The sequence below is a fragment of the Anas acuta genome, chromosome 7, assembly GCF_963932015.1.
Source record: "Anas acuta chromosome 7, bAnaAcu1.1, whole genome shotgun sequence".
Taxonomy (NCBI): domain Eukaryota; kingdom Metazoa; phylum Chordata; class Aves; order Anseriformes; family Anatidae; genus Anas; species Anas acuta.
Window position 1 is genome coordinate 32524720 of NC_088985.1, and position 24620 is coordinate 32549339.

Here is a 24620-nt window from a genome sequence, read left to right on the forward strand (position 1 = left end):
CTAGCAAAGAGAACAGACCAGAGAGTATACGATATACAGCTTTCATGTGGCACCATGACACAATTTGCAAATCCAAATAACATTCTTAGACTTATGTATTTCTGTAAAGTTAAAGTCATGCCTCAGCATTGGCAGGTAGCCTCTGTATTAGTCAGATTTAGTAGATACTGACAAATGTCTTTGCAATGAACTGAATTTATTCCTGGAGTTCGAGTGAGTCTTCCTCAAGAACTCCCATGGTCCTCCTGACCTAGAGAGAATACAGGTAAGAACTGAAGAGTATTTTACAACCAGAGGTCTTCAAACAAATATCTTACAGTACAGTACATTATCACCATAAAATTAACAATGTTGGGCTAAAAGAAGCTTGGCATATTTGCAGAAGCTAATTGTCATTGTTTTCCTCTTTCTATAGCATCAGAACAATTCAAAGAGTTCTCCAAATTCAAAGGCCAGTTTAAATCACCACATAAATTCAAATCACGTAAGTTCAAACTCCACTGGAAGCAGCTAGTTCTGACTCAGTTTTATGAAATGTTACATCCTTCCACTATAGTCTATGGAGCTTCTATGGATGAGAGAGCATCCACCGTTCAGTGAAAAAAAAATATAAAAAAATAAAAATAAAAAAAAAGGATCTCCCCATAATGGAGATTTTCTACCCATTCCTTCCAGTGGAGCCTCGCATTTTAAGAAGAAATTTCCACTCAGGTCTGTTTCTGGAGGTGGCACTCAAGACTGTGTGAATCAAATTTGTCTATTTAGAACATTGCAATAGAAATTCAATGAACATGACTACTTGCACGTATTTAAATAGCATCATACTAGAACTGAATTTTGTCTTTATTATTTTTAAAGAAAAGTTTTGTAAATTTCTCTATTGTCTCAGTTTACATTTTGTACATTTGTATTTAAATGAAAGTCAGACTTTGGAGGTGTATATTTTCCAAGCAGCAGCTGTAAAGCCATGTGTTTTAAGACATTTTTTTAAAAGAAAAAAAAAATGTGACTCAAGACTTCCAGAGCCTCAAACGAGAAATCATTCTTTTTAGTAAATCTAGAAAATTATTCATAAATCACTTTATCAGACTGGGTTTTATTGACATGCATTTTTATGGAACAGTTTATTCTTAATTATTTTACATCTGTATATTTGGTTTACAGCAACACTGCATACATTTCTCCTCTTCATTAATTTGTAATGTCTCGCATTAAATGCTAAAAGATACTGGCAAGGCTTTGATGTATTCACGAATACTACTTGCTATGCCTAAGGTTTGTGATGTCATTGGATCAGCACAGCTGAGATTTGCACTTAGTTACGTTGTTAGCTCATCATAATTTTCTTGGTTAGAAAGAGAACCCTATTTTAAACTCTTCTCCTTCACTGGTTTTTGAACCATTTCTGATGACAAGAAGAACAAAACCGAGTGAGAGGTAACCAGGAAAGCAAATGACCATTTCTTTTTCAAGAACTTGAAACCTGCACCCACTGAAATTAGAGCAAAACTCTAAGTGTTCTCAGTGCTGCAGTCAAAAGTCCAAGGCCTTTCCACAGTCACTCATACCAACCAGGTAGTAAGAGAGAAATTCAATAGTCTGGTTTATACTGACTGTGAGATTCATGTCAGCTCTCTAGAGCTGAGCTGTGAAAATTTGGAGCGGGATCTGAGCTGCGTTTGAGCAGTAGCAAAACCTTTAAGTTGTGTCTACATTTAAGAGATCTTTCACAGTCATGACAGATGTACATGACTCATCCCCTCAATTAGGTCCTTGACTTAATTGAATAAAATGTTAGTTATGAAATAACACTTCCCGCTTTTGCTTCCATCTTTCTTTGTCCAGGATCCTTTAACCATTGTTGAAGACTTTGTTCCCACTAGTATAAACAGGATCAGTCAGGATCAGTAGCAGTACTTGACACACCTGAACCATGCTTTTCACAGGCTAACATCAATTATTTTTAAGAATACCAGATCAAAATGATGGTTGCTTCCTTTCAACAGGAATTGGAAAAGCTTTGTACCCCCAAGTGCAGACTAACATGTTCTGTAAAAAAGATTTGTTCACATGCTTGTAGGCTGATGAGTTCACTCCTTTGGATCAACGAGGAACTTCTGATGCTCAGGCTGCTGTGTCTAAAGCCCTGATAAGGTAGCAGTGCAGTTATCCCAGGGTACTAGGAAGCACTATTCCTGAAGAAGTCTAAGTAGCCAAAGTTCATTAATCTATTCATTTATATCTTCTATCTGGCCAGTGGAGAAGAGTAAAAAAATGCAGGTTAGCAGTGGCAAAGGTATGAGTGAGAGTCACAGACATTACATACTAGAACACCATGAAGACATGAAGAAGATATAGGAGAGAGTCAGGATTTGCATAAAGCATCTTACAGAGAAAAGGAAAGAAGATGGGGCTTTGGTGCCTTTCTCAGAAGTAAAATATGTTAAGGTGCAAGTCCACATAATTTCAAAATCTTCCAGTTTTCCTGGTCACTGGGACATGCAAGAAAGCTGTGTAAGTGTGCCATAACCCTACTGAGAATGTGTTTGCCTTTTTGCTTCAAATCAGTGTGGCACAGAAATTCCTTTTTCTCATGTAGGTGGTGCTCAGAGAGAGCTTCAGCCCCTCTCCCATGTCAGATGATGGCATTGCAGACCATATAGAACATGCAAGATTGTAGAGAGATAGTAATAGGTCTGAAATTTGAGTAATTTTTTCTCTCTGGATCATCTGCAAACTAAACCTATAATGGTTTCAGCTTCCTGACAGGAGGGGAATTAAATATTGTAGAGGTTGAAAGCCACTGCGTTTGGAGGGTTATACTACCTCCAGTTCCATTCTCACAGCCTGATGGAAAGCCACCTAAGACAGCAGGATTCTAGTCAGTCACTTTGGCATGCTCTGCACGGCCATATATTTGCTCTGAGAGGTTTTCCCAGGCCTTCTTCATTGACATGTAGGATTTCAGTTGCTTTCAAGACATATGGGTGAGAAGTAGAGGAACATGTCATAGCCAGACCACTGATGTGTGTCAGTGCACCTGAGGCAAGATGCACTTCTTACTTCATAGAGAGCTGCAAGGGATGTGCGACTCAGATCTGTTTTTGTCATTCAAAGACATCACCATCTAGCAGCATTGTGCATTTTATGTTTGTGCACAGTCAGCTGACTTCCCCCCTAGGGGAAGGGGATGACAGCTGGGGGGCTAGGGTGAAGGACGAAGCTCTTTTCTCCACTACCGCCATTGTCTCACTTTGCAGCAAGAGACGAGCATATTCCCCCTTCAGGAAAATGTGACTGAGAATATCAACCTACCACATGGGGAAGAAAAAAGGACAGCTGGAGGAAGGCTTAGCCCATTAATGTTTCATGGGATAAATCTGTTAAGACTGCAGCTATTGGCCCAAGTGCTTAATTTCCTTCATGTTACCAGTGTGGCACATGAAGACTAAATTTTCTTTTTTTACCATCTCCCATTTGGGAAATAAAATCCCAATAATACAAAACCCTTATTGGAAGCTGGTGAGCAAATTGCAAAGAGATTGTAAATGGCCTTATACCTCTTATATGCTATCTGCCTTAACTAGTGGTGGATTACTTTGTTATAAGACAACAGTAAATAACAGCAAATGTGCCTTCTCCTGCTCTCCTTTCAGCTGGGACAGATCGTTACTCAGCACCTCTAAGACTCTAGCAGTGGATACTAGAGTGCAAAGTCCTCAGATGACAAAAGTGGCATTCAGTGGTACTTGGAATGTATAATGCTAGGGTTATATGTCCTGAATCCTCCAGGTAGTGTGGGAGAAGGTTGCTTCTGCCCACCTGAAAAGTCAAGCCTGGATCCCAGCCCCTTGGGTGAGTGAGTGAGTAAAGGAAGAGACAGAAAACTAGATTGTTTGAGGGAGATTTCATACCACTTCCCTAAGTGTTGCTATCCTGTCCAACAAACTTTAAACAGTATTATGATGCTTGGGCAGCAGAAATGTCATAATCTTTCAGTATCCGAGTCCTGAAAGATTTGATCAACATCATATATTACTAATGATAATGAACAGTCCTAGGAATCTGAGAGTTAGAGGTTGCCTACACAACAAAACCTGCAGGATTGTCATTTTCATTGCAGCTTTCTTCTTCTTCTTCTTCTTCTTCTTCTTCTTCTTCTTCTTCTTCTTCTTCTTCTTCTTCTTCTTCTTCTTCTTCTTCTTCTTCTTCTTCTTCTTCTTCTTTTTAAATATATATATATTATTCAACTCATCAGACATTCGAGACTGGAGAGGACTCACAGTCCTCTCACTTCCATTGTGTGACCAGGTGCAATCTGAGCACAGAATTCAGGTCTGAAGCCCTGCCCTGCATAGCCAGATATCTAGAGAAAATTGGCATTTGTCTCTGTGGAGCCAGATTCAAAAACACTAGGGGCCACAGGTGTTAAGGGGCTCTGAAAGAACAGAATTATAACTTCATCATACAATCTTGGAGAGAATTTGCAAAGTGAATAGGTTTGGGCGTGGGTTTGCACATAGCAAAGGAGAGGAAAGGAGTAGTTATTTAATGGCTTTTTAAACTAATCAATTTTTTGTATCTTCTTTCCATTTACAATACAGATTCTTTCAAACTGTGATACAGATGTTCAACAATTATTTTCCACATTGTCTAAGTGTTCATCTAAGTCTTCTAGTGTTTTTCCCACCCTCTGGTTGGACGAGAGGCTTTTTTCAACAAGTGAATTAAGAGGGGAAAATAACAAATAATAAACTCTTACATGTGACCTAGATCATCTAAAAAGAAATTTTTACAACATCTATGACTCAGATGTTGTTTCTGAACAAAAACCTGGTAAAGGTGTAAAGATAATCAAACCAAAAATGTCCTGGAGATCAAAGTGTATGTTAGTGTATGGCAAAGTTCAATATCGCAGTGTTCACCTGGCCCTACTGCCTAGTAGGTGGCAGTTAGGGGTGATACCACGTATCCATAAGGACAATTTGACCTGTCTTGTTTTGCAGTCATCCCCTCCCCCAGAAACCATGATGAAGAGTGCTATCAGCAGTAGGTAATCAAACTTTGCTGACACAGTGATGTGTCTGACTACAAGACACTGATTCTTAATTTTGTTCAACCAGAACTCAGGTTCTAACTTGAATTCTTTGCTTCCTTTGTCAAATCCAGTAGCTGTTAAACTTTTTCAACAGAGAAGCCTCAGCTGACAAGAAAACCAGAAAAGCAATCTGTAATACTAATAACACCATCAGTAGGGCAAGGAAGAGAGGGCATGAGCTCTGGAGTACAGTGCGAAAACTACCACACCGTGTGTGTCTTCAGCAGGTGTCAAATGGCAATTATTTTCTCACATCATTGCGCATTCTTCCTTGGTTCATAGTATGTTATTCATAGTTTTTTGAGTAATCTGGAAATTGCATACACAAGGTCATATTAAACGTAGGGTTGGGCCCATGGCTCAGAGATATATCATCTCGGTGAGGAAGTCAGAGAAAAGAGCTTGAAGAGACAAGTAGGTACCCATTCAGTCTGCACAAACAGCCATCACACAGGTCTGTGTTCCCAGCATCTGAGCCTCAGCCAGGAGATCCCTATGTAGACTTCTGTGGAAGAGCAATAAATGCACACTCTTATAGCACTTCTCATGGCTATCCATGGAACAGGTGGCTGCAGGACAAGATATGGGTGTTTCAATCTCTGCTCCATACTTGTGAATTTTTATTTTTTTATTTTTTTCAGTTCAGTAGCAAGTTGTAATACTCTCTTGTTAAATATCTCAATGCAGGTGAGATCATTCATCAAACATTTCTAGGCACTTCCTGTACAATCTTTAAAGAGGCTGGACGTTGCTTCTTTGCTTTGAAAGAACATCCTTGGGTTAGTCTGTCCCTTGGGACATCTTCCTTCACATGTGTAGCATGAAGCACAAAGTGGCCTCTGGAAGCTGTAGTGGTCCAGAGTAACATTAATAATACTTAGGTGCCAGCTTCACAAGAACACCACTTGGACTCCTTGGCTGGCACTGCAGCAAATTAGTCTGGTGGTGAATGGAGCTGGAACCAGAGATTTAAAGACTCTTCTGCCTGAGGATGGCCTTAGTCTGTCTCAGGATGCAGGGAGGTACATTTGGCATTGAAGTTTGGGAGCATCTGTGCAATGGCTCTATTCAATGCCTCCATGGAAAAAAAGAAGGTTCCAGAGTTGTCTGTGTCAAGCCTTCCACAAATATGAGCTGCAATTTAAAACACTAAACATTACTTAGAGTAAGAATAATAATGACTAACAACCTTATGCTAAAGCTGAAAGGCTATGTAAGTTTAAAACAATTACTCACTTTCATGTGCTGGGCAGGAAACAATCTCTTTTAGATATACTAAATAGTATTATTTATGTAGTCCTGGCTGGTAATAACTTTCTGCACTTAGCTACAAAAAGAAAAGAGGAAGAAATCGGTCCAGAGAATGTTGCAATTTTATTTTTTTTAGGACAACTACCAAAGAAGGTGAAAAGCCCACAGCATGCCACAGTATTACATGCTCACCTCCCCCAAACTTCTCTATGATAAAACAAATACAAGCTGCTGCAGTTGATTCAGCTAAGCTAGTGTCCTGTCAAATGGGTTTAATGAAAGAAACAACTTTAAACAGATCATTGCCTAGTCACTAAAATGAATATTACTGCTTGTGCAGAAGTATTCTCCTTGTTTTATGTACGTGGAGCCAGAAGTGGTGGATTGTATTCCTATTGCACCCATGTTTTACTTCAATCCCTGGCCAAAACTCTGCAATTTTTCTTTCCCATTCTTAAACATGGAGGGATGCTCTCTATCTATCAATAGAAAGCACTTTGGAGTCTGTGCATAAAACAAATCAATACCAATTCTTTGTATTATTATTTAAGTGAAATAGGTTTAATATAGCTGCTCTTATTTACATGACTATGGAGATGACTCTTGTAAATAAGGGCTCTTTTTATCATTGGTTTGCCTTAGTTCTGTAGCGATATAACAGAACGCACTTCACTTCTGTAAAGCCATCTCCAACAGAAGCTGAGATGACGGTGTAAATGTTAAAGTATTCATTTCTTATTTGAGTGCTAGCTAGTAATTGCAGCATTCAGACGAACACTTCCTCTTTTTTATATTGGAAACAATTATAGGAAGGGGACAAAATGACATTCACTGGTTCAACTTCACAATCTTTCTCTTTTTGGCCAAGCCTACAAACGAATTCCTAGGTACCAATTAAGTGAAATGCTGTGTGAAGTCACAAAGATGCACGCGTGGCAAACATTGGGTCAGCTCACTGCCTGTCTCTGAAAACAAAGAGGTAACCACATGCTGGGATCAATGGACTCCAAAGGGGAACTCCAAGTTTTCTGGATAATCAGCGGTCCCATAGAGAAGATTCACTCCCAGAGAAGAAACATTTCAGGTAGTGGCTGGATGACAAATGTGTTTTCCTTTCTCATCACCCCGCACGCAGCTGTTAAATATGTTTATTAGCAAGCTCAAATGAGTTATTTCATGTGTATCGAATGCGGTCTCCCTTAATTGCATTTCTTTTAAACACTGGACACTCTTCTGAAAGACTTAACATTTTAGCCTTATGAAGGTGAAAGTTGTAAAAACTTTATTTTGTGTTTCTGAGCAATGTAGATAGACCTAAAGATTTCATGAATTATCATGTGGTTGCCCATATCTGACTAATAATTAAATTGTAAAATTGCAGTTTCATATTAGGGTTAGTCTTTTCACCTGCTTCAAAAATTAAAAATCATATTTGGTATATAAACATACACAGAATATCCTTCTGATTGAATTTCAAGAGCATATCCAGGATTAAATGTTTTTAAGCACTTCTAATACTGTAGTCTATAAGAGGAGCAGACACTTCTAAAGCAATGTTAAAAGTTGTCTTTCATAACTGAGTCAACAGATCATTTTTGTAATAAATTAAAGCAAGTGTTCTCAACTAGAAGAACTAGTGGCTGTTGGTATTGTACAAAAAATCATTCTAGTATCCAAAGGGTTATGGGTGGGGAGGGTCTGTTTGGTTTTGTTTCTCTTTCCAGGGAGATCTTTAACATTGTTTGATGAAGCTAGTTTCATTTGAGATTGTTATTGAAGATAAAGGCTTCTGTGTTCTATGGCTGCTTGGATTCTTCGTACATAATGTCCTAGTAATGTCACAGTGCTGCTGTATCTAGATCAAACCACTGTTTTAATTGTTTTTGTTTTCGTTTTTTTTTTTTTTTTTTTTTTTTGGCTTTTTTAATAAATTCTTTAATTTAAATACTTGAAAACTATGGTTTGCTTTAATGAGGCACATAATCAAAAAGGGCTTCTTTAAGTCCTTGCGATCTTGAAGATGACTTTAGTGAGAGTTGCAGCTCATATCTTGCTAGCTTCCCTTGTGACTTTGTATGTTTTAATAGTACTATCTCTTAAATTGTCTGACCTATGACATTTTCATGGAGATTTAGGGAACTAAAAACCAAATTGAGGTCGTATATTCCTTCATGGAAGTTCATCTGAAAGCAAGACTGTGTTTTCCCTGAGATGTCCTGCCTTCCTTACCTCCCCTGCCTTCCTCTGCAGTATGAGACTTCAGCCAACACAACTCTTTATGACCTTAAAAATAGTTTGAAGAAAAGGATGACAAAATCACTAACAAGGATGCGGGCTGCAGAAGTCATGAACTATTTTTTGAAGTTGTACATTGTCTGATTTATGAGGCCCTACAAAGGGTTTTGTCTAAGCTCCAATTAGGCAGAGGGAAAGTGTTTAGAGAAAGAAAACAACAACCATCAAAATGTGCCCTTCGGTACTCTGTACGTAGAGGATCTAAAACAAAGACAAAGTAGCTGCAAAATCACTAAAAGGAAAGTTGTGTGCCGCTTTTTCTTTAAGAGAAAAAAGACAAATCTTTCAAAGAAGTATGACGAATATTTTTATGAGCCTGCTAATGGCAAACAGTGTTTGCATCAAGTTTCATGAAAGAACATTGTGAAAACAGATTATCTGCATGAAAGCAGCTACATCCAACAGCTATACTCAGTAAAACCTAAGGTAATAGACTACACAAATTCAGGTCATGCATATTATCGCTTTCCAAACAAACCAAGCCATTTTTCACAAGATTTTAACAATCTGAGAGAATGTGAGATGAAATTTTATTACTTCTCTAACAGTTCTTGGTGGGTTTGTTCTCTCTGTATCTTGATGTCCTCTCCATACAGCAACATGTTCCCTCTTGAGAGATGTAATCTTCCTTAGATTTTTCCACTATCTCTGGCATGAGATGTTCAGCTTCTCAGAGAAAAGTCATTACACTATTTTGAAGGAAATCCAATTAAAAAAGAAAAAAAAAAAAAACACATGTCAACTTTTTGAATCCCTTAGAGGGCTTTGCAGATGAAAAATACCATAAATGGGCCTGACTCTGCAATTTCAAGTCCATGGGAGAGGAGACAATACAACTTTCTGCCAAGTCAGTGTCTAAATTTTTGGATTTTGTAATTCTATTTCATATCTGGTATAGAGTAAATGTCAAAAATAAAATGAAAATAGGGTCTATTAACAATTGGTGCTCTGGCTTGTTCTGAGTGGAGTAACTCTGCTCTGCTACAGATGCTGAGCTTCAGTAGCCCATTTAGAGATGCTTGGTTAAACTTTACCTCATTTTCATATGTAATTTTTAATTACAGTTTATCACCGTTAAATTGTTTCTTAATTAAAGGAAAGGGGGTTCCTCTGCTGTGAGTAAACTTCAGCAGCATCCTAACAGTGCAGGCCTCCATGTATCTCTGTTAGCTTTTATGGCAGAGGCTTGGGATGCCATAGGGATGCTCCAGACCTGCTAATCTGGGGTCATTGCAGTGTAATAAAGATGAAAATATCAGAAGCAGGGAGGCAGGTAGGTTGCTTTTTTTAAAAAAAGCTTGCAGATGATGGAAAATGAGTTGCCAAACTAAGTTTTAAAAGCACACATTCAAAGGTGCAAAGCCACACACTTAAATGCAAGAACGAAGGTTGCCTGTATTCCATTAATGTCATTCCCTTGTCTTTATGCACTGCTATTATTATGCCCTCACATAATAATATGTTATTATTATGCATTCACTCCCAGAAGAGAAACTAACCTCTGGCAGATTTACAATGAAAACCAGATGCATCCTCTCTATGGCATCTGCTAATACATTATGTGTGTCAGACTTTCATTTAAGTCTAAAATAAATATTTTCCTCCAGGGAAAATCTCACCTAATTGGCTGCTCCCCTCCATTTGCAGTGGTAAGGCAAACTGTGAATTCTGAAAAAATCATTTAGGATAAGTACATACTGCTCTCTCTCATAAGCAAAGGGCCAAGAGCTTTTGGTATCCCATCTCTCTTCATTTAGATGCTATTGATCCCAAAATTGGGAAGGGGATGTGGAGTGAATCTGACCTGTTTCCTTTCCCTGCTGGTGTGCAAGCTCTTGGTTGTTATTAGGGACTGGCAGGAGGAATGAGAGAGATTCCTAAATCTGTCCTCTCCTCTCCACATATATTCACTCCTACACTCTGCTTCGCTGCTCCCTCACCTTTCTGGACAGATGAAGACAAAGACAGAAACACGAGGCCCAACAGCTGAGGAGGCAGTGCAGAAGAAGAAATATTTCTACAGGTAAGTGAGTATTGGAACAGGGAAAATACAAGCTGCAGGTGGGACAACACACTCTTCAAGGCAGCTTCAAGGGCGCTGAAGAAATGGGAGGAACAGGGAGGTAAGTGTGGTGGAGAGAAGTCAGCGCCTGGAGGGATGAGATCGGGTCAGGGATGCGGCTGCACTACTGCTCGGGACAGAACTGGTGACATCTGGAAGGCAAGTAGAAGGACACGGGGGAAAGGAAAATGCTCCTTGCTTCTTTTGAAGCATTTGGTTCCCCCATTTAATGGGCATAGGTGCTCTGCACCATCAAACAGCCTTTGAAAATGGATTAGAAAGTAGGTACCTTTTGAAAGGGAAAACGGGTGAGGGGTGGCATATTTATGGGGATAAAGGAACTTCCGATTCCTTTCATGCACTGCAGGTATATCAAGCGCACTAACAGCAAGTGCACACAGTGCTAAGGCTCTCACTCTCACGTTGCTCCCACCAAGAAAGAGGAGTCTGATGTGTCCCCATCATCCAAAACTACTTTTATTAATGTATATATCTGCAGACAGGGTTTTGTGCTTGGGTTTTGGCAGAAAGCTGCTGCTGCCAGCCCTGCTATTGCTCTACTCTGCTGGTAGGAATTTGCAAATTGATATATTCATTACCTAATTTTTCCAGCTCCACTTACTTGTTAACTCATATTGAAAAATCTGAAAGTAAAGAACGAAACATCAGCTCAAACTAACAGTGTAATGATAAATTTATTGCCAGTTATACTACAGGCAGTAGTCATGCTTTTTAGAAGTTTGAAATAGTTACCCTGCTTTCGGCCTGGTCCTTGATCGGTGCTCTGTAGAATTAAACACTGACATTTCATGTAATTGAAAAATGTAGCTGCAGCTGGTGTTGTATACTTAAATAACCACTATAAGCACTAAAATATGATAAACAATTTGAAGCTCAGATTACATTGAGAATTTGCTATGTTGTCCTCATATTTACAGCAGGAAAGTGGGAAGGATCCTACCTTCATAATTACTTCTATAATTCTCACTTAAATGTAGCTTTCTTTCCTCTTTGCCCCTGTAGTTCTTTTTAAAGGTTTGTGAGCCTACACATGAAACCATAATGGCTGATCAGATTAAAAATAAAACTTACATCTGTGTTTGCTTTTACATACATCAGACACTGCTACAATGATCCACCTGGTGATTGCATGTGGCCACAAAAGAAAATCAATCATTTCTCATCAAGTATTCGCATCCATACAAAACATCACCAGGAATGAAATAGGTCAAAGTGATATGATAAAAAAGCAAGACTTAAAACAAGGAAAGCAAATTGACAGGACACAATAGTGTTTTTTTCAGATTAGCTAACAGAAAATGCACATTACCAATAAGAAACCAATCTGTTCCACTGATGATAATCACTTTTTTTTTAAGGCAATTTAAGAATTCAATAATATGTGCATGCATTTCAAACACTGCTCTGTGTGTGTAGTAATTTAAGACTATTTCACAATTTCACTGATTCTTTGAGGAAAATAATTGAAAACAAAAATATGTAATGTCAATCAAGAACACAATATGAGAGAACATTTTGTCCCGCAAACATATTTCTGTGTCAGATTGAACTAACACACATGAGCTACTTAAGTCAGAACAGTGCTGAACAGGAACAATTCTGCATTTTGAGGACTTTAGGAGTAGCTGTAAACAGCTCCAGTATTATTTTTTCTGCACTAACGCTTCTAGGGGAGCAGCTATGTGCATTGTTAAAATGTCCAAGAAGTCACCCTTGTAGAGGTCCAGGACTTTCTGGGTTTCCTTTGGATCGCTGTGCTCCATCACTTTCTTGTTGTCTTGGTTTGCTGGGCTGCAGGATTCTTCCGTCTCCTTGCTACGCCCAATCATTACCACGGCACTGCAGCTACTTCTGCGCCGAGATCCTCTGCGGGTGAGGAAGGGGTTCTGGTTCTTGTCAGCAAATACTTTCGTCTTCCTGTTGGACCTCTTACTCTCATAGTTCCTGAGCTCCATTAGCCTCTCGTTGAAATACTCCTGCAGTGGTTTGTCACGGAAGCCGCTGCTGGTTGCTGGGTTGCCTTTCAAGTAGCCTCTTGAAGAGGCCCCCAAGCAATGGGGTAATGAAGCTTTGTTTGGAAAGCTGTTTGGCTGTGATGAAGAGCTCTTTCCTTCCAAATCCTGGAAAAGTTGGTTGAAGGCTGGAGTTTCAGAGTAATTTCTTGATAACTGTTTAAAATAGGGGGAAGGGAGAGGCAGGGTTGGAGCAGAAGGGAGAAGGGAATCTGAATTAAATTGTGCTGGTTTAAGTAGCAAAAAATCTTAAGTTTATGCTTCCACACATTAAAGAGTTGTTATGGAAAATTTTAGGTTTTTAAGCTAAATTTATTGAATTTAGAATCTCCCACCTGCCTGTTTTAAGGGAAGTTCAGGTTTATCCTTTCCAAATCTCACTAGCCTGTAGCTGCTGTTTCCCATGATAAAAATGTATGATTTTTTTTTTGCCCTTCTTTACTTACAGAACTGCAATTTTCACATATATTTCTACATCCTAAAACTACAAAGTTTACAGTTATTACCCTGCAGCATATCATAGATGTGCATGAAATTTTCCTTTCCTATCATAGGATGCCTTTCAGCCTGCTAATGAACCATTTTAATACTTCAGCTCCTTGAATAGTTGAAGGCCTGATCCAGCCCCGTTGACATCAGAGGGTGTCTTTATGTTGATTTCAGGGGAACACCCGTGCTGTGAATCTTTTTATTGACTGCAAGGGAAATCAATGAGTGCCAAAAAAATTGCTAGAAATACAAGATTGCCTTTCCATGTCCACAATTAAATGTCCCCCGGGTTCTCAAAGTTACTGCTCTGCCATTTCCATCTTCCTCACACTTACTCCAAGACACCCCAGCCTGTCTCAAGCTAGCAGGAACAACAGCTGGTTTCTGTTTGCCAAGTTAGACTGGACCATGGCTTTTTCTTTGCAAAATCTTAGCTGTTCAGCTTGAAGGAAGAACTGCTTTGAATTATATTACTGTTTCAAATCAATAAAAACTTTACTGTATGTAGACAATAACCTTTCACAGCAGGACTACGGAGCATTTTGCACTCATTTATTATGTCTGACAATGCCTTTGGTATCAAGAAAATGATCATTCATGCAGTTTTTCACAATTGCTCATTAAGTCTAGATACTTGCTAATGGTTCTGCCACAAATCTGGTTTCAGAGCCCAGCAATGTCTCAGCAGGGCACTCCATCATCAGCTTTTGGCAAGTTGCCTACTAGTGATGAATGAAAAACATTGAGTACAAACCAGGAATAGTAGGTTGGACATGACATGTAAACTGAAAAGTAATCAAGTTTTTGATCTCTCTCTATTCCATCACATTCTGGAAGGGACCCAGCAAAACTAATGATCCTGCCTAGAGTGATTGTGCTTTTGGAGTAAGTTAGGTAACTACAGAACACTAAAACTTGACTAAAAAGTAGTCTCTCCTTCCTAATTCAAACCTTAAAAAATATATAAAAATTCCTGACTTGATAATGTATCAGAGTATAACTCTTTAAAGTTCTGCTTTTCTATACCAAAACATAGCCCCAAACTTATTATCATATCAAATATCAGTTTACCAGGAAGCAGGGAAATAACTCTATGAGCAGAATAGGTAGTAGTTGCCATACATTTCAAAGAGAGTTTCTGCATACAAACCTTAATGTCTTGGAAGCCTGGGTACTCTGGGATGATGGGCAAGGTACACATGCTAACACTGTTTGACCGCCTTTTTTTCATGGCCTTACGAGAGCAAGTGCAGTTCCTGGAGAGATGAGCTTGTCCCAGGTCAGCTGGATTTTCACTGAAATTGAATGTTTTACAGTCTTTTATGTAGCAAGTTCTCAGGCACATCATTGAGGCAGGTCCCTCCATTTGAATGTGATTCAAGAGTGTTTAGAAGCAATCTGTATTCCAGAACAATTCCCTCTCTAGTTTCCCTCTAATGCATAATCTCATAGCAGCGAGTCCCTTGACAATCCATGGGGCTGAGTGCCGGCAGATGCAGAAGACCAAGCTGACAAAGCTCTGAGCAGTACGTCTCTTGTGCAACTGGGTTCTTAGAGATCACAAGCAAGTGATGCCTTCACTGAAGTCTGAAGCTCTCAAGCCATTAATGCTGCTTTTATCCTCTGAAAGCTCTTCACAGGAGGCTGGTAAATTCAGACCATGAACGTAAAGGGCTCAGGTGAGGAGGGATTTGCAGGGATTACAAAGCTGCACCTTCTGTCAATAAAGTCTCACGCTGTCATCTCAGACAGCCTAATGTGACTGCTGACGCAGCAGCAATTAAAGAAGATCAACAGCCTGCACGCAAGAGTCGTCACCTGGCTTACATTGGAGCAGGCAGATCACTGCCTTATGTCTAGGGGCTCCACAATAAAAAAACATTAAGGGCTTTGGCCCAGACTAAAGGTGAGTAAGTCAACACAACCAACAGTTCAAGAAAGATAGTGTGGACAGCTATAATTGAAAATAAATAAATAAATCTTCCAAGAAATTCTATGCCTCTAGGCATCCCTGGTGTGCTTGGAGGGGGGCTACAGCCCTGGAGATCTGAGGAGATGCCCCAGCTGCCTTGCTGTTTGCGTAGCCATGGCTTGTACAACTAGAGAGGGATGCGTGGCCTTCAAACAGCCTGGCTCCAGCACCAGCTTAGCAAAAGACCATGGTAAGAGCAAGACTCCTTTCAGCCAAAGCCATGAAAATATTCAAAGCAAGAAAAAACTGCTGCTCTGAACTGCTCACAACCTAAATAACATGGAGGAAAGGTAAGCAGGGAAACAGCTCCATAGTTTTTATTTACAGATACTTGAGTGGTATCATCACTAGAAACAGATACATTATGCAGTTGTAGTAACTGGTGAATCTTTAACTGGGGCAGCACTGGGCTGCTTAAAGCCCACAGCACCAGAGGATGTCTCCTGCCACTGGGAAGGCAGCAGCTCCCTCCAGTGCCCCGCTGCAGCCAGCCTGCATGCAGAGCGTTGGTGGTGAAGAGGCAGAAGAACTGCCTCTTCTCCATCACATGCCAGGGAGTAATTGCTGTGCTCACCGGTGCTTGTGAAAGGTAGCCAGAGAGGGGATTTACACGCTCTGAATATGTGCATGTAAATATATCCTGGCTGAGCTAGAAATCCATATCCATCCATGGTGTCCATAAATATTTGCATCCATGTATTCAGAGCACTGACCGTGAGCTGTAAAGAGCTTTGGATCTTGTCCACGAGACCATCAGCAGGATTTGGGTTACTGCTCCAGCCTGTCTGGCAGATGGCAGCTTGGCAGGCTCAGGGCAGAAGCCTCAGCAGCAGCGCCCACCTCACCGTTGGAAAAAAGCAGGTCAGGCATAAGTAAAGAGCTCACGTAAACAGGTACAGCCACACCTCCCATATCCAAATGCACGCATACAACATCACTTGTTATCAGCTCTGGCTCTGGCGTTTTTGATTTGAGAGTAAAATGATTCTCAGGCAGCTGTGAAAACCCTCAGAATGAATGACCATTAACAGTGACCCCCACACCAACACATCACAGGTCAGCGTCTGTGTCCATAGCTCCACATGAGCCACACACAAATTCAGATACGAGGCTGACAGAAAGAACTTGCATGTAGAGATGCCACAGTGCTCACAAAATAATAGCACATGAGTCATCTCTGATGCAGTCCTGATGACTTGCATTGTTGCATACATACTGGTACCTTAATACATCAGCACAAAGTGGCCTTGCTAGTAGTACCTGAGAAAAAAATACATAGCATTAACAAAGCTTCCTGGCAGCAAATTTCGCTCTAAAAATCTTTCCTGGTGGAATTTATCATGAGGGAAAAAAATTAAAAAAAAAGAAAAGAAAAACAAACAAACAAATTAATCTCACCACCTTATTGGTGTTTTTTTTTTTTTTACCTTATTTACTGTTCCTTCCCAGATGTCTCAGACAATCTCTGAGACAATGTTGTTTTTCAGATATGTTCCAGGCAAACCTGGATCATTAAGCCACCACGGCCAGGCAGGAGGTGGGTCCTACCTGTGACTCTTTGCGCCAAGTCACCACATCCAAGTCTGAATTGCTTCAACCATGCAGAAACAAGCACAGTGTGAAATCTGACTGGTGGCAGAATACACCTTACCCTGTACAGAGAAGGGGCAGAAAAATAATCAAAAACAAACAAACAAACAGAATCAAATTAATTTCACAATTTCACTAGCGACAGAGAGTTTTGTTATTTCCCAGATCAAGGTATTCATGGTACTGCCCACAGCTGTCATCTGATTCACAGAAGTAAGGACTGTGCAAAACAGCTGCCATTGACAGGATTGCTTTAGGAGCTGTGATGACATCTTGTAGGTGTACAGGCCTTGCAGGGGTCCAGTAAATGCACCGGCTATTGTAGACATGGTGAAGAGTTTCCTCTTTCCATGTAAACTTGCAGCCTGAAAATCCCTCATTATCAAAATTCATTCCCTCTTCTCCACGGAAAGCATTTGCCTGGTTGAAGTGAGACACCAGCAGCTTTTAATCTGTAATTGCTCATTGTGCTTAATGAACATGAGAATGTGACACAGAGTGTGCCGCTTGCGTGGAGCTTTACAAAGTGTCCCACGTTCCCATTTTAATTGGAGGTTCTGGTTCTGCTCCCGCAGCCTAAAATCAGCGCTCATGGAGACTGCTCTTTTATAACCTCTTGTTCCTTCTTGTACCGTGTCATTACTGCATGCAGTGGGGCCAATGTACTTCTCTCATCAAGAAAGCTCTTTGTCCCTTTTAACATGAAACTTTACATTTTCCTTTGATCCTCGGGTGAAAAGAAACATGACTTTCAGCAATGTGTAGGTTTCAGTACTTACCTACCTTATATCTTGATGTTTTTACTCTATTAAAAAGTTGTGGTTTTTTTTCTTTCCTTTTTTATATAATGGATAGTTGCATTCTTATAGCATTCCTCATGTCAGATAAGCTCAGATTGTTTATCGCAGTTTGCAAGAGCAGGTTGTGGCTGTGAATCTCAGTTTTTCTGCCTTTGGAGTAAATCACTCAAAAGAAAAATCACGCGAGGAATTGTTTACATTTCTGTGACCTCTACTTTTGCTAAATATTTGCATTTTCTCTGCTCTCCCTTCAACAAATAAGAACTGGTCTATTTTTATAAGCAACTTTCAGTATTATAAGTTAGGTGAGTGATTTATAATTGCTAATTAATCTCAAACTGCAAGAGATAAATTTGGTTTCTGAAAGAACCACCGAATGACACAGATAATACAAGTCCAACTCCAAAACTGGATGTGGGGTCTAAAACCAGACCCAAGAGCAGGTTATAGATAGATTGTGCTACGCTGTTTTTATAACTAAGTAAATTTCCTTGTGGCAAAAAGAGATGTTCTGCTTATTTAATGATAATTTCTATCAATGTGATGACTGTTTCCTAGTTAGAGATATCTAACTTGTGTTATGAAAGTACCGAGTAACTCCCAGAGTATTAGCTTCATGAAGCTACAACACTTTGAAGGTTACAAGAACCTCCTTCTCCACCATTTACACCAGAGTAACTTCTGCAACTGCGATGTGCTGACCTCTTACTGACGTTAAGGTACCTTATGTCCCTTCATCCCCAGAACCAGGCCTTTTGTCAAAGCAGCACCCAGGTCAGGCAAATGTGGTTTTCCCTTCTCTTAATGGTCAGAGTCCTGAATCTGCTGCTCGCTGTGTTCTGGGTCATGCACTCAGTCACCGCACACTCCCTGTGACCACATTTGCCACTAATTTAAGACTAATATTTGCTTGTATTTCCTTGTATAACATTGTTTCTAGTAGTTCAATACCACTGGCATTCACCCCATGCCTCGTCCTTGCTTTGTCCCTGTGCAGCGTGCAGCAGGCAGAGCAAGGCTGCTGCCGTACCCTTCACCTGCCAGTCCAAGGCTGCTTTGGCTGACAAAAATCCCCAGTGTGGCAGGTCTGGTAACTGCTGGAGGATCGATTCCTTTCATGGAAGTGCAACTTCTCAGATCTGTGACGTTTTCCTTCCGAGAAAAATAATCTGCAGGCTGGGAAGGAGGGGAAGCTGGACCTCAGCTGGTTCACGAAGTGAAGGACTGGTTGAAAGGCCCATGTGCTGAAAATATCGTGAGCCAGACCCTAAAAACAGCATAGAAAGTTGAAAACGTGATGTTTAATTCATTTTCTAGAGGTAAGATCAATCAAGGGACATTTGTTGCTGTTTGTTCTCAAATTAAACCTGATGTTTCCATCTAATTCCCTGAATCGAAGTGCTGCAGCTCTGAAAGCTGCCACAACGTGCAAGAAAATCCAGAAGGAGGGGAATGCTGCTGCTGTCTTGTGAGACCGGGTGTGTAAGCAAACTCAAAGAGAGCAAAGTGAATGTACTGAGACCCCTCTGCCTTGCTCTTAAAGGGATGTCTCTGCTGCGGTACACTGTCCTGTATGATAAACATGCTCAGAGCCAACAACAGTCCCACCGAAATAGCCCACAGCTCAGCAAAACCATTGTGAGCTGCTGCATAAACCAGAGCTTAGCACAGGAGCTTTCCTACATTGAGCTGACACTGAGAGCTCCAGTATGAGGTGATGTAAAGTCTCTAACTTTTTTGTCAAACTGTGAAAAGTACTGATTTGTAGCACTTCGGAGCAGAGACAGGGAAAGCCAGCAGCCCCAGATCCTCAGCTGCAGGGGAGCAAAAGCCGTGCTGCCTGTGAGCAGCCCTCCCCAACCCATGCAAGGAGGGGAAGGGCTCTCTGCAGCCCCCGCCGAGCCTTGCCCTAAATGCGCCTCCAGCTCCAGCAGGACACATGCAGCCCACGCTCCTGACACTCATTTGGCCCCCAAGAGGCCTGAAGCAATGCAGAGAGGTGGGAAAGAGGAGCGAGCAGCATGCCAGCCCCGTCACTTACTGACCAAGGAAATGACCAGGCTTTACCAGTAAGGGAGTGAGGTATGTCATGAAAAGAGAAGCAATGAGCTGCTCCTTGACCAGACACCAGGGGTGGCAGTGTGGGAGCAGAAGTAGAATTGCAAAATGTTGACTCAAAATTTATGGCTTCTGAGGTCACTCGGTTCCTCATTTCAAAAAGGTTTTGGTCTAGCCCTAAAAAGAAGCCTGAGCTGTATCGCTGCTTCTGCATTCGGACTTCCCCCAGGTCTGGCTGGTATGACTGTGTGTCTTCTGCCCGTACCTCCCCTCCGCTTGCAAAAAAGGCAGCGTGTGTGTGTGTGTGTGTGTGTGTGTGTGTGTGTGTGTGTGAGTCTATACACCCATTTTACTTGGCAATCAAACCTCTGATCTCACTCGCACTCTTCTGACCTCAGACCAAGTTCCACGCATCTCTTGCCCTTTATTAGATGGCTAATACTCTTAAAAGAAGAAACAGATGGCACCCATCTGCAGATGTCAAATGCTTGCCTCACATGGCATGTTTACTGCTGGATTTTCACCAGACTCTTGGCCCACATAGTTAGGTTTTTGTCTTAATCACCAGCTTCAGACCTGGAGCAAACATTCACTGACTGGGTTGAGCCACAATTACATTTCTGCCTCTCAGTGCTTCTGGTTATTTTTTAAAAACGACTGTACAGGAAAGGGATTAGGGGTGCTTAGAGTTCAGGAAGCAGAGCATTAAAATCTGAAGGTAAAAATGAGGTTGAGAAGGAATAATGCATGCAAGAGCTGCACCCCTGGGAGAGGGGGTGCAATCTAAGAGCAGAGCTACAAGAAGAGAAGGTCCACGTTTCTCAGGACATGTGAAGTGGACTTGGGAGCACGTTTTCACTGTGGGTGTCCGTGATTATCACTCCGATTTGTACTCTGCTGTCCTTCTGGACAAACTTTGCCATGTGAGTATCTCGCATGGAGCAGAGAGGTGTGGCCCTTCGTGTCCTGGGGTGAAGCAGCTCTGAAGCCGTGAGGTTTGCCGCTGCATTCCCCAGAATGAGGATCTCCGGGCCTGTCTGTCTTTGTCTCTTTTCCTGTTTCTGTCTGAGTACATTTCTGAGCTTCCTGGCTGGGTGACTGGCAGCACAAGGAAAGTGCTCGTCCCTCTGGGCCAGCAGTGCTCACTGTGGAGTGTCCTTGTGCCTGCCTGTGTTAAGGATGAATTCACCTGAACCTGTTGACCCTGATGGGAGTTTTGTAGCACATTTACCACGCTCCACGTCTTCCAGGAAAGCACTCTATAACGTATAAAAGCCACCTCCTCCCTCTGTGAGGGCTCACAGGCAGCCACAGGTGAGCACTTAATGACAGCACTGACACTGCCAGGTGTTTCAGAAGCATTAAGCTAATGCGCTTACCCCACAGTGCCTCATCTGCCCACCTTTATCCCATTGACACTTCTAAAGCAGGAGGAGGAATTAGCAGGGTAGAGAAAAAATAGAACAAAAGTCATATTAAAAGTCATAATGTGGTGACACGGGGATTGCTCCGCCAGATACATTCCTTTTGTTTCTGTTCTCTACCTGAACTGTGTTGAGCTCCAAACCAAAGAGTTTAACCATGCTGAGGCAGTGTCAGAACCTCCCCACGTTCAGCTGGGGGCCTCAACAGGCTCAGATCTGCAGTATTTCTGTCCTCCTGCCCTCACCAGCTAGGGGTGTTGCTTCCTGGGGACAAAATGAGCTCCAAAACATCAGAGCAATGAAGAGCTCGGAGCTTTATCAGCTGCACAAAGTGACGTCAGCAATGCAGGACAAAAAGAGGGGGAAAAGAGTACCTTCTGGCATCCCTGTATTTGTAGCTGTGGTAATTGAATCTCTTTTCGGAAAGTGCATAATAATCTACAAAACACCGGTGTTTTCTTGCCTCACCTCCTCACAGCTGTTCTGGTTCCCTACCTGCTTTTTTGCTCAGTGGCATGTATTTAATTTTCCCTGGTGCCTACATGCTGTGCTTGGTAACAAGCCCAGGTACCAACACACCATATCCCTTCCTCCCATCAGCTCCATTCCCACTGAGTTCCCTCCATCTTCCCTCCACACTCTGCCTCCTAGATCCTCTCTCTTTGCACACAGACAGACAAACCTGACCCCCGTTTCAGCTTCTGCTGCTCTGACAAGCACTCCATCTCGTCCATCCTTGCCACAGTTGGCCAAGACCTGTAAAAAATAGTGACAAAGAATGAAGTTAGCAGTATGGGAGCTCAGTTTTAATACTCCACCTCAGCATGGCTGTCTGTAGAAATTGCTTCTATGAAGAGGAAAGCAAAGAGAGATTAGTATTGACAGGTCACATCAGTGATAGCAGGTGGATATTCTAACAAGTGGTGCTCTTTTTCCCCAGGTATATATGCACTGAGTGCCTGGCATTCTGCGCATCCTGGAAACAGCTCTGCTGCAGCTCTCTCTCTCTTTAGACAGAAGCTAATAGAGGGCAATCTGCGGTATCAGGGCAGTATTTACAAGTCAATGAAAGCCCATCCATGATGTCAACTCTTATCAGTGCTGTCACAGGCAGAAAATGAGAGTCAAGAGCAAGATCAGCAAACCCAGGTTGCTTTCCTTAAGACTGCTCCCTTCGTATCCAGAAAAATGTCATTTCTGGGACAAGAGTGCTCTATTTCCTGCCTAGCTGGAGCAGGAAGGCATTGGTTATACCTGCTTTCTCTGTTAGTGAGCAGGAGAGCACTTTCAGAGATCATCAAGACTATCATCTCTCTTCACTTCCCAGTCCCTCTAGATAATTTCCTACAGAAAGCAGGAGACCCCTGTGCTAAATCCTTGGGGAAAGGAGTGATAAAAGAGCAGCTGGAAGCCAGAAAAAAAAAAAAAAAAAAAAAAAAAAAAAAAAAGTATTAAAATCAGGCAGCCCCTCAGTTCCATGTGGATTCTGTTTTGCTTGAGTTATCATTGAGGCCTGTGAGACTGTATGGATAACAACTGAACACAGGCAAAATCCTTCAGAAATATCCCATCTTGGTGTACTCCTTTCCTTCTAGCTGTCCCCTGTGCTGCTAAGTTGCTTTGCCTTGTCTCTTGTGACCTCAGCTGGCTCTGTGGGATCCTTCTACCAGCTACAAGCCTTGAAACGGGGGCTTGAGGTGGTGTTTCAGCTCCAGCATGCCTGAGCTACACCCCCTTCTCCTCACAAGCCACATCTGTGGCCCTTCTGCTGCCCAGGTCGGCCAGAGGTGAAACTCTGCTTACAAACTCACCTGTCTGGAAGCACTTTCAGACATCATCTCCCAACAGCCAGCACTAAGAAAACCTTTCCCCGTGGTTTACAAGGGGCACTCTGAGCAGCTCTGTGCAGGCAGGCAAGGATGCAGCACCCCTTGGTGTTCCCAGGATGTGAGGGGAAACCGCACCTGGCCTCACAACCTGAGAGACACGGGGCTGTCACAGGGATCACCAGGCCACGGATCACCAGGTAAAGGATCACCAGAGCTCCCTCTGCATCCCAAAGGCACCCTGTACCCCATCTCCTGCAGCCTGGGCGGCAGCACCATGAAGTGTCCTGCTGCTGCCGCTCCTCAGCTTCTGCCATGGGGCAGGGGGGAACCCAGGAAGTAGAACTGCTGCTCATGCAGGCTCCTGCTGTCTGCAGACCACACAAACCTCAAAGCAAAGCAGCGTTCTGACCCCAAAAAAGGTTTCCAGCTTGGCATGAGGGCAAGGGTTAACTTCTTCTGGGGCAGAGGAGGTATCACAGGAAGGTGCTGGCAGGATATTTAAAATTGTCTGTTCTTTTTCTTTTTCCCTTTTTTTTTTTTTTTTTCCATTACTTAGCATGCAGTGAGGCTTTAAATGTCACCCATCTGCCATGATTCTGGCTGAGATTTGAGCACTGCTCTCTTATGACTGTTTTCCAAGATTTTATGTATAAATGATGGCCATGAGGCAGAAACAACCTTCTGCCTGCCAGCACAGTGAAGAGGGCATTTAACAAAATCCCTCTTTGCCTCCAGCTACAATTTTAGGGACTGTTTAAGCCTCTGAACAATCCCAGCACTAATGTAGCGGTGGAGATTGTATCTCTGGTTTCTGTCAACTAGAACATTCTTATCTAAGATAGGTCCCTAAAATGCAAATCTATTAATGGTGTTATTTTAATGAAACCTACAGCAGATGCAAAAACTGTCAGCTGATTAAATCACATTTAAATCAGTGCTGTTGTCTGTAGAAGTAAATATGACTCCAGCCTCGGTGGACTACGCTTTTGGAAAAGATACCTGGCAAATCCCACCATGGCAGTGGCAACCTGCAGCATGTCCAGGCTCCCATTGATGACTCACTGCAAGGTAGAACTAAAGGTGCTTTTGCTGTAGCTCCATCTATATCAGTATGGCTACAACAGGGGTAGACTGAAACTTTAGTTTTCAGTCTCACTTCAAAAATAAACAAACAACAATCAAACAAACAGAAAAAAAAAATCCAAGCAGAAGTTTCTCTTTCTTTAAAGCATTCTTCACAAGGCAACGGTCACTTTACTAGCCCCAAGTGTCTGCCCCATCCTCATTGCTTCAGTTCCCAAGAAGCTCACCAGCACAAGCGATGATTCACACACTTTCTGCGAAGCTTTCATGGTGTCGAGGTTCTGACTCGTATCTTCCACTCCGCGGGACAGTGTTGCTCTTGTGCTGTGATGGGAAGCTGGAGGCTGACCAAAGCCCTGTTAAATGGTGCGGCTGTTGGAGAGGCGCAGGCTCGGACGGCACCGCTGGGGAGCCTCCCTGTCTTGCAGGGATTTTTTCCTCAGGGTTGCCTGAGGTTCGGCACTGCCCCTTTGAACCAAATTATTTGGTGAACTAAGTGAGCCAGACAAGTAATATAGTATGTGGGAGCATCCTTCTAAATTCAAGGGTATGATGTGACCCATCTGTTCTGACTGTGCTTTAACTTCTGGTAGATCTCTGAAGAACAAGGGCTGTTTTGTACATACTAGTTTAATA

At 41.9% G+C, this 24620-nt stretch overlaps 1 protein-coding gene and 1 long non-coding RNA gene across 6 annotated transcripts in view; one reads left to right on the top strand and one right to left on the bottom strand.

Annotated features, from left to right (window-relative positions):
* GRK5 (G protein-coupled receptor kinase 5) overlaps nucleotides 1-7735 on the top strand; it is a 164645-nt gene extending 156910 nt beyond the window's left edge. The window contains exons 16-17 of one of the 3 annotated variants that reach the window (XM_068688979.1): nucleotides 416-484; nucleotides 7218-7735. In XM_068688979.1, coding sequence (XP_068545080.1) covers nucleotides 416-484; nucleotides 7218-7247 — 99 coding nt within the window. In that variant the 3' untranslated portion in view covers nucleotides 7248-7735. Of the gene's footprint in view, nucleotides 1-415 lie in introns of all 3 variants that reach the window. The other 2 variants (XM_068688980.1, XM_068688982.1) reach the window with 2 other exon arrangements.
* Nucleotides 7736-11376: 3641 nt separating this feature from the next.
* LOC137859659 (uncharacterized) lies at nucleotides 11377-24567 on the bottom strand. Of its 3 annotated transcripts, XR_011098440.1 has the most exons (5): nucleotides 24212-24567; nucleotides 16749-21828; nucleotides 16423-16460; nucleotides 14379-16040; nucleotides 11377-12895 (listed from the first exon to the last, which is right to left on the bottom strand). It is a non-coding gene; the product is annotated as an uncharacterized lncRNA (long non-coding RNA). The 3 variants fall into 3 exon arrangements; XR_011098439.1 differs by having other exon boundaries at nucleotides 14379-16460; nucleotides 24212-24566; XR_011098441.1 differs by lacking the exon at nucleotides 24212-24567 and adding an exon at nucleotides 23901-24204 and having other exon boundaries at nucleotides 14379-16460.
* Between the last annotated feature and the right edge of the window lie 53 nt (nucleotides 24568-24620).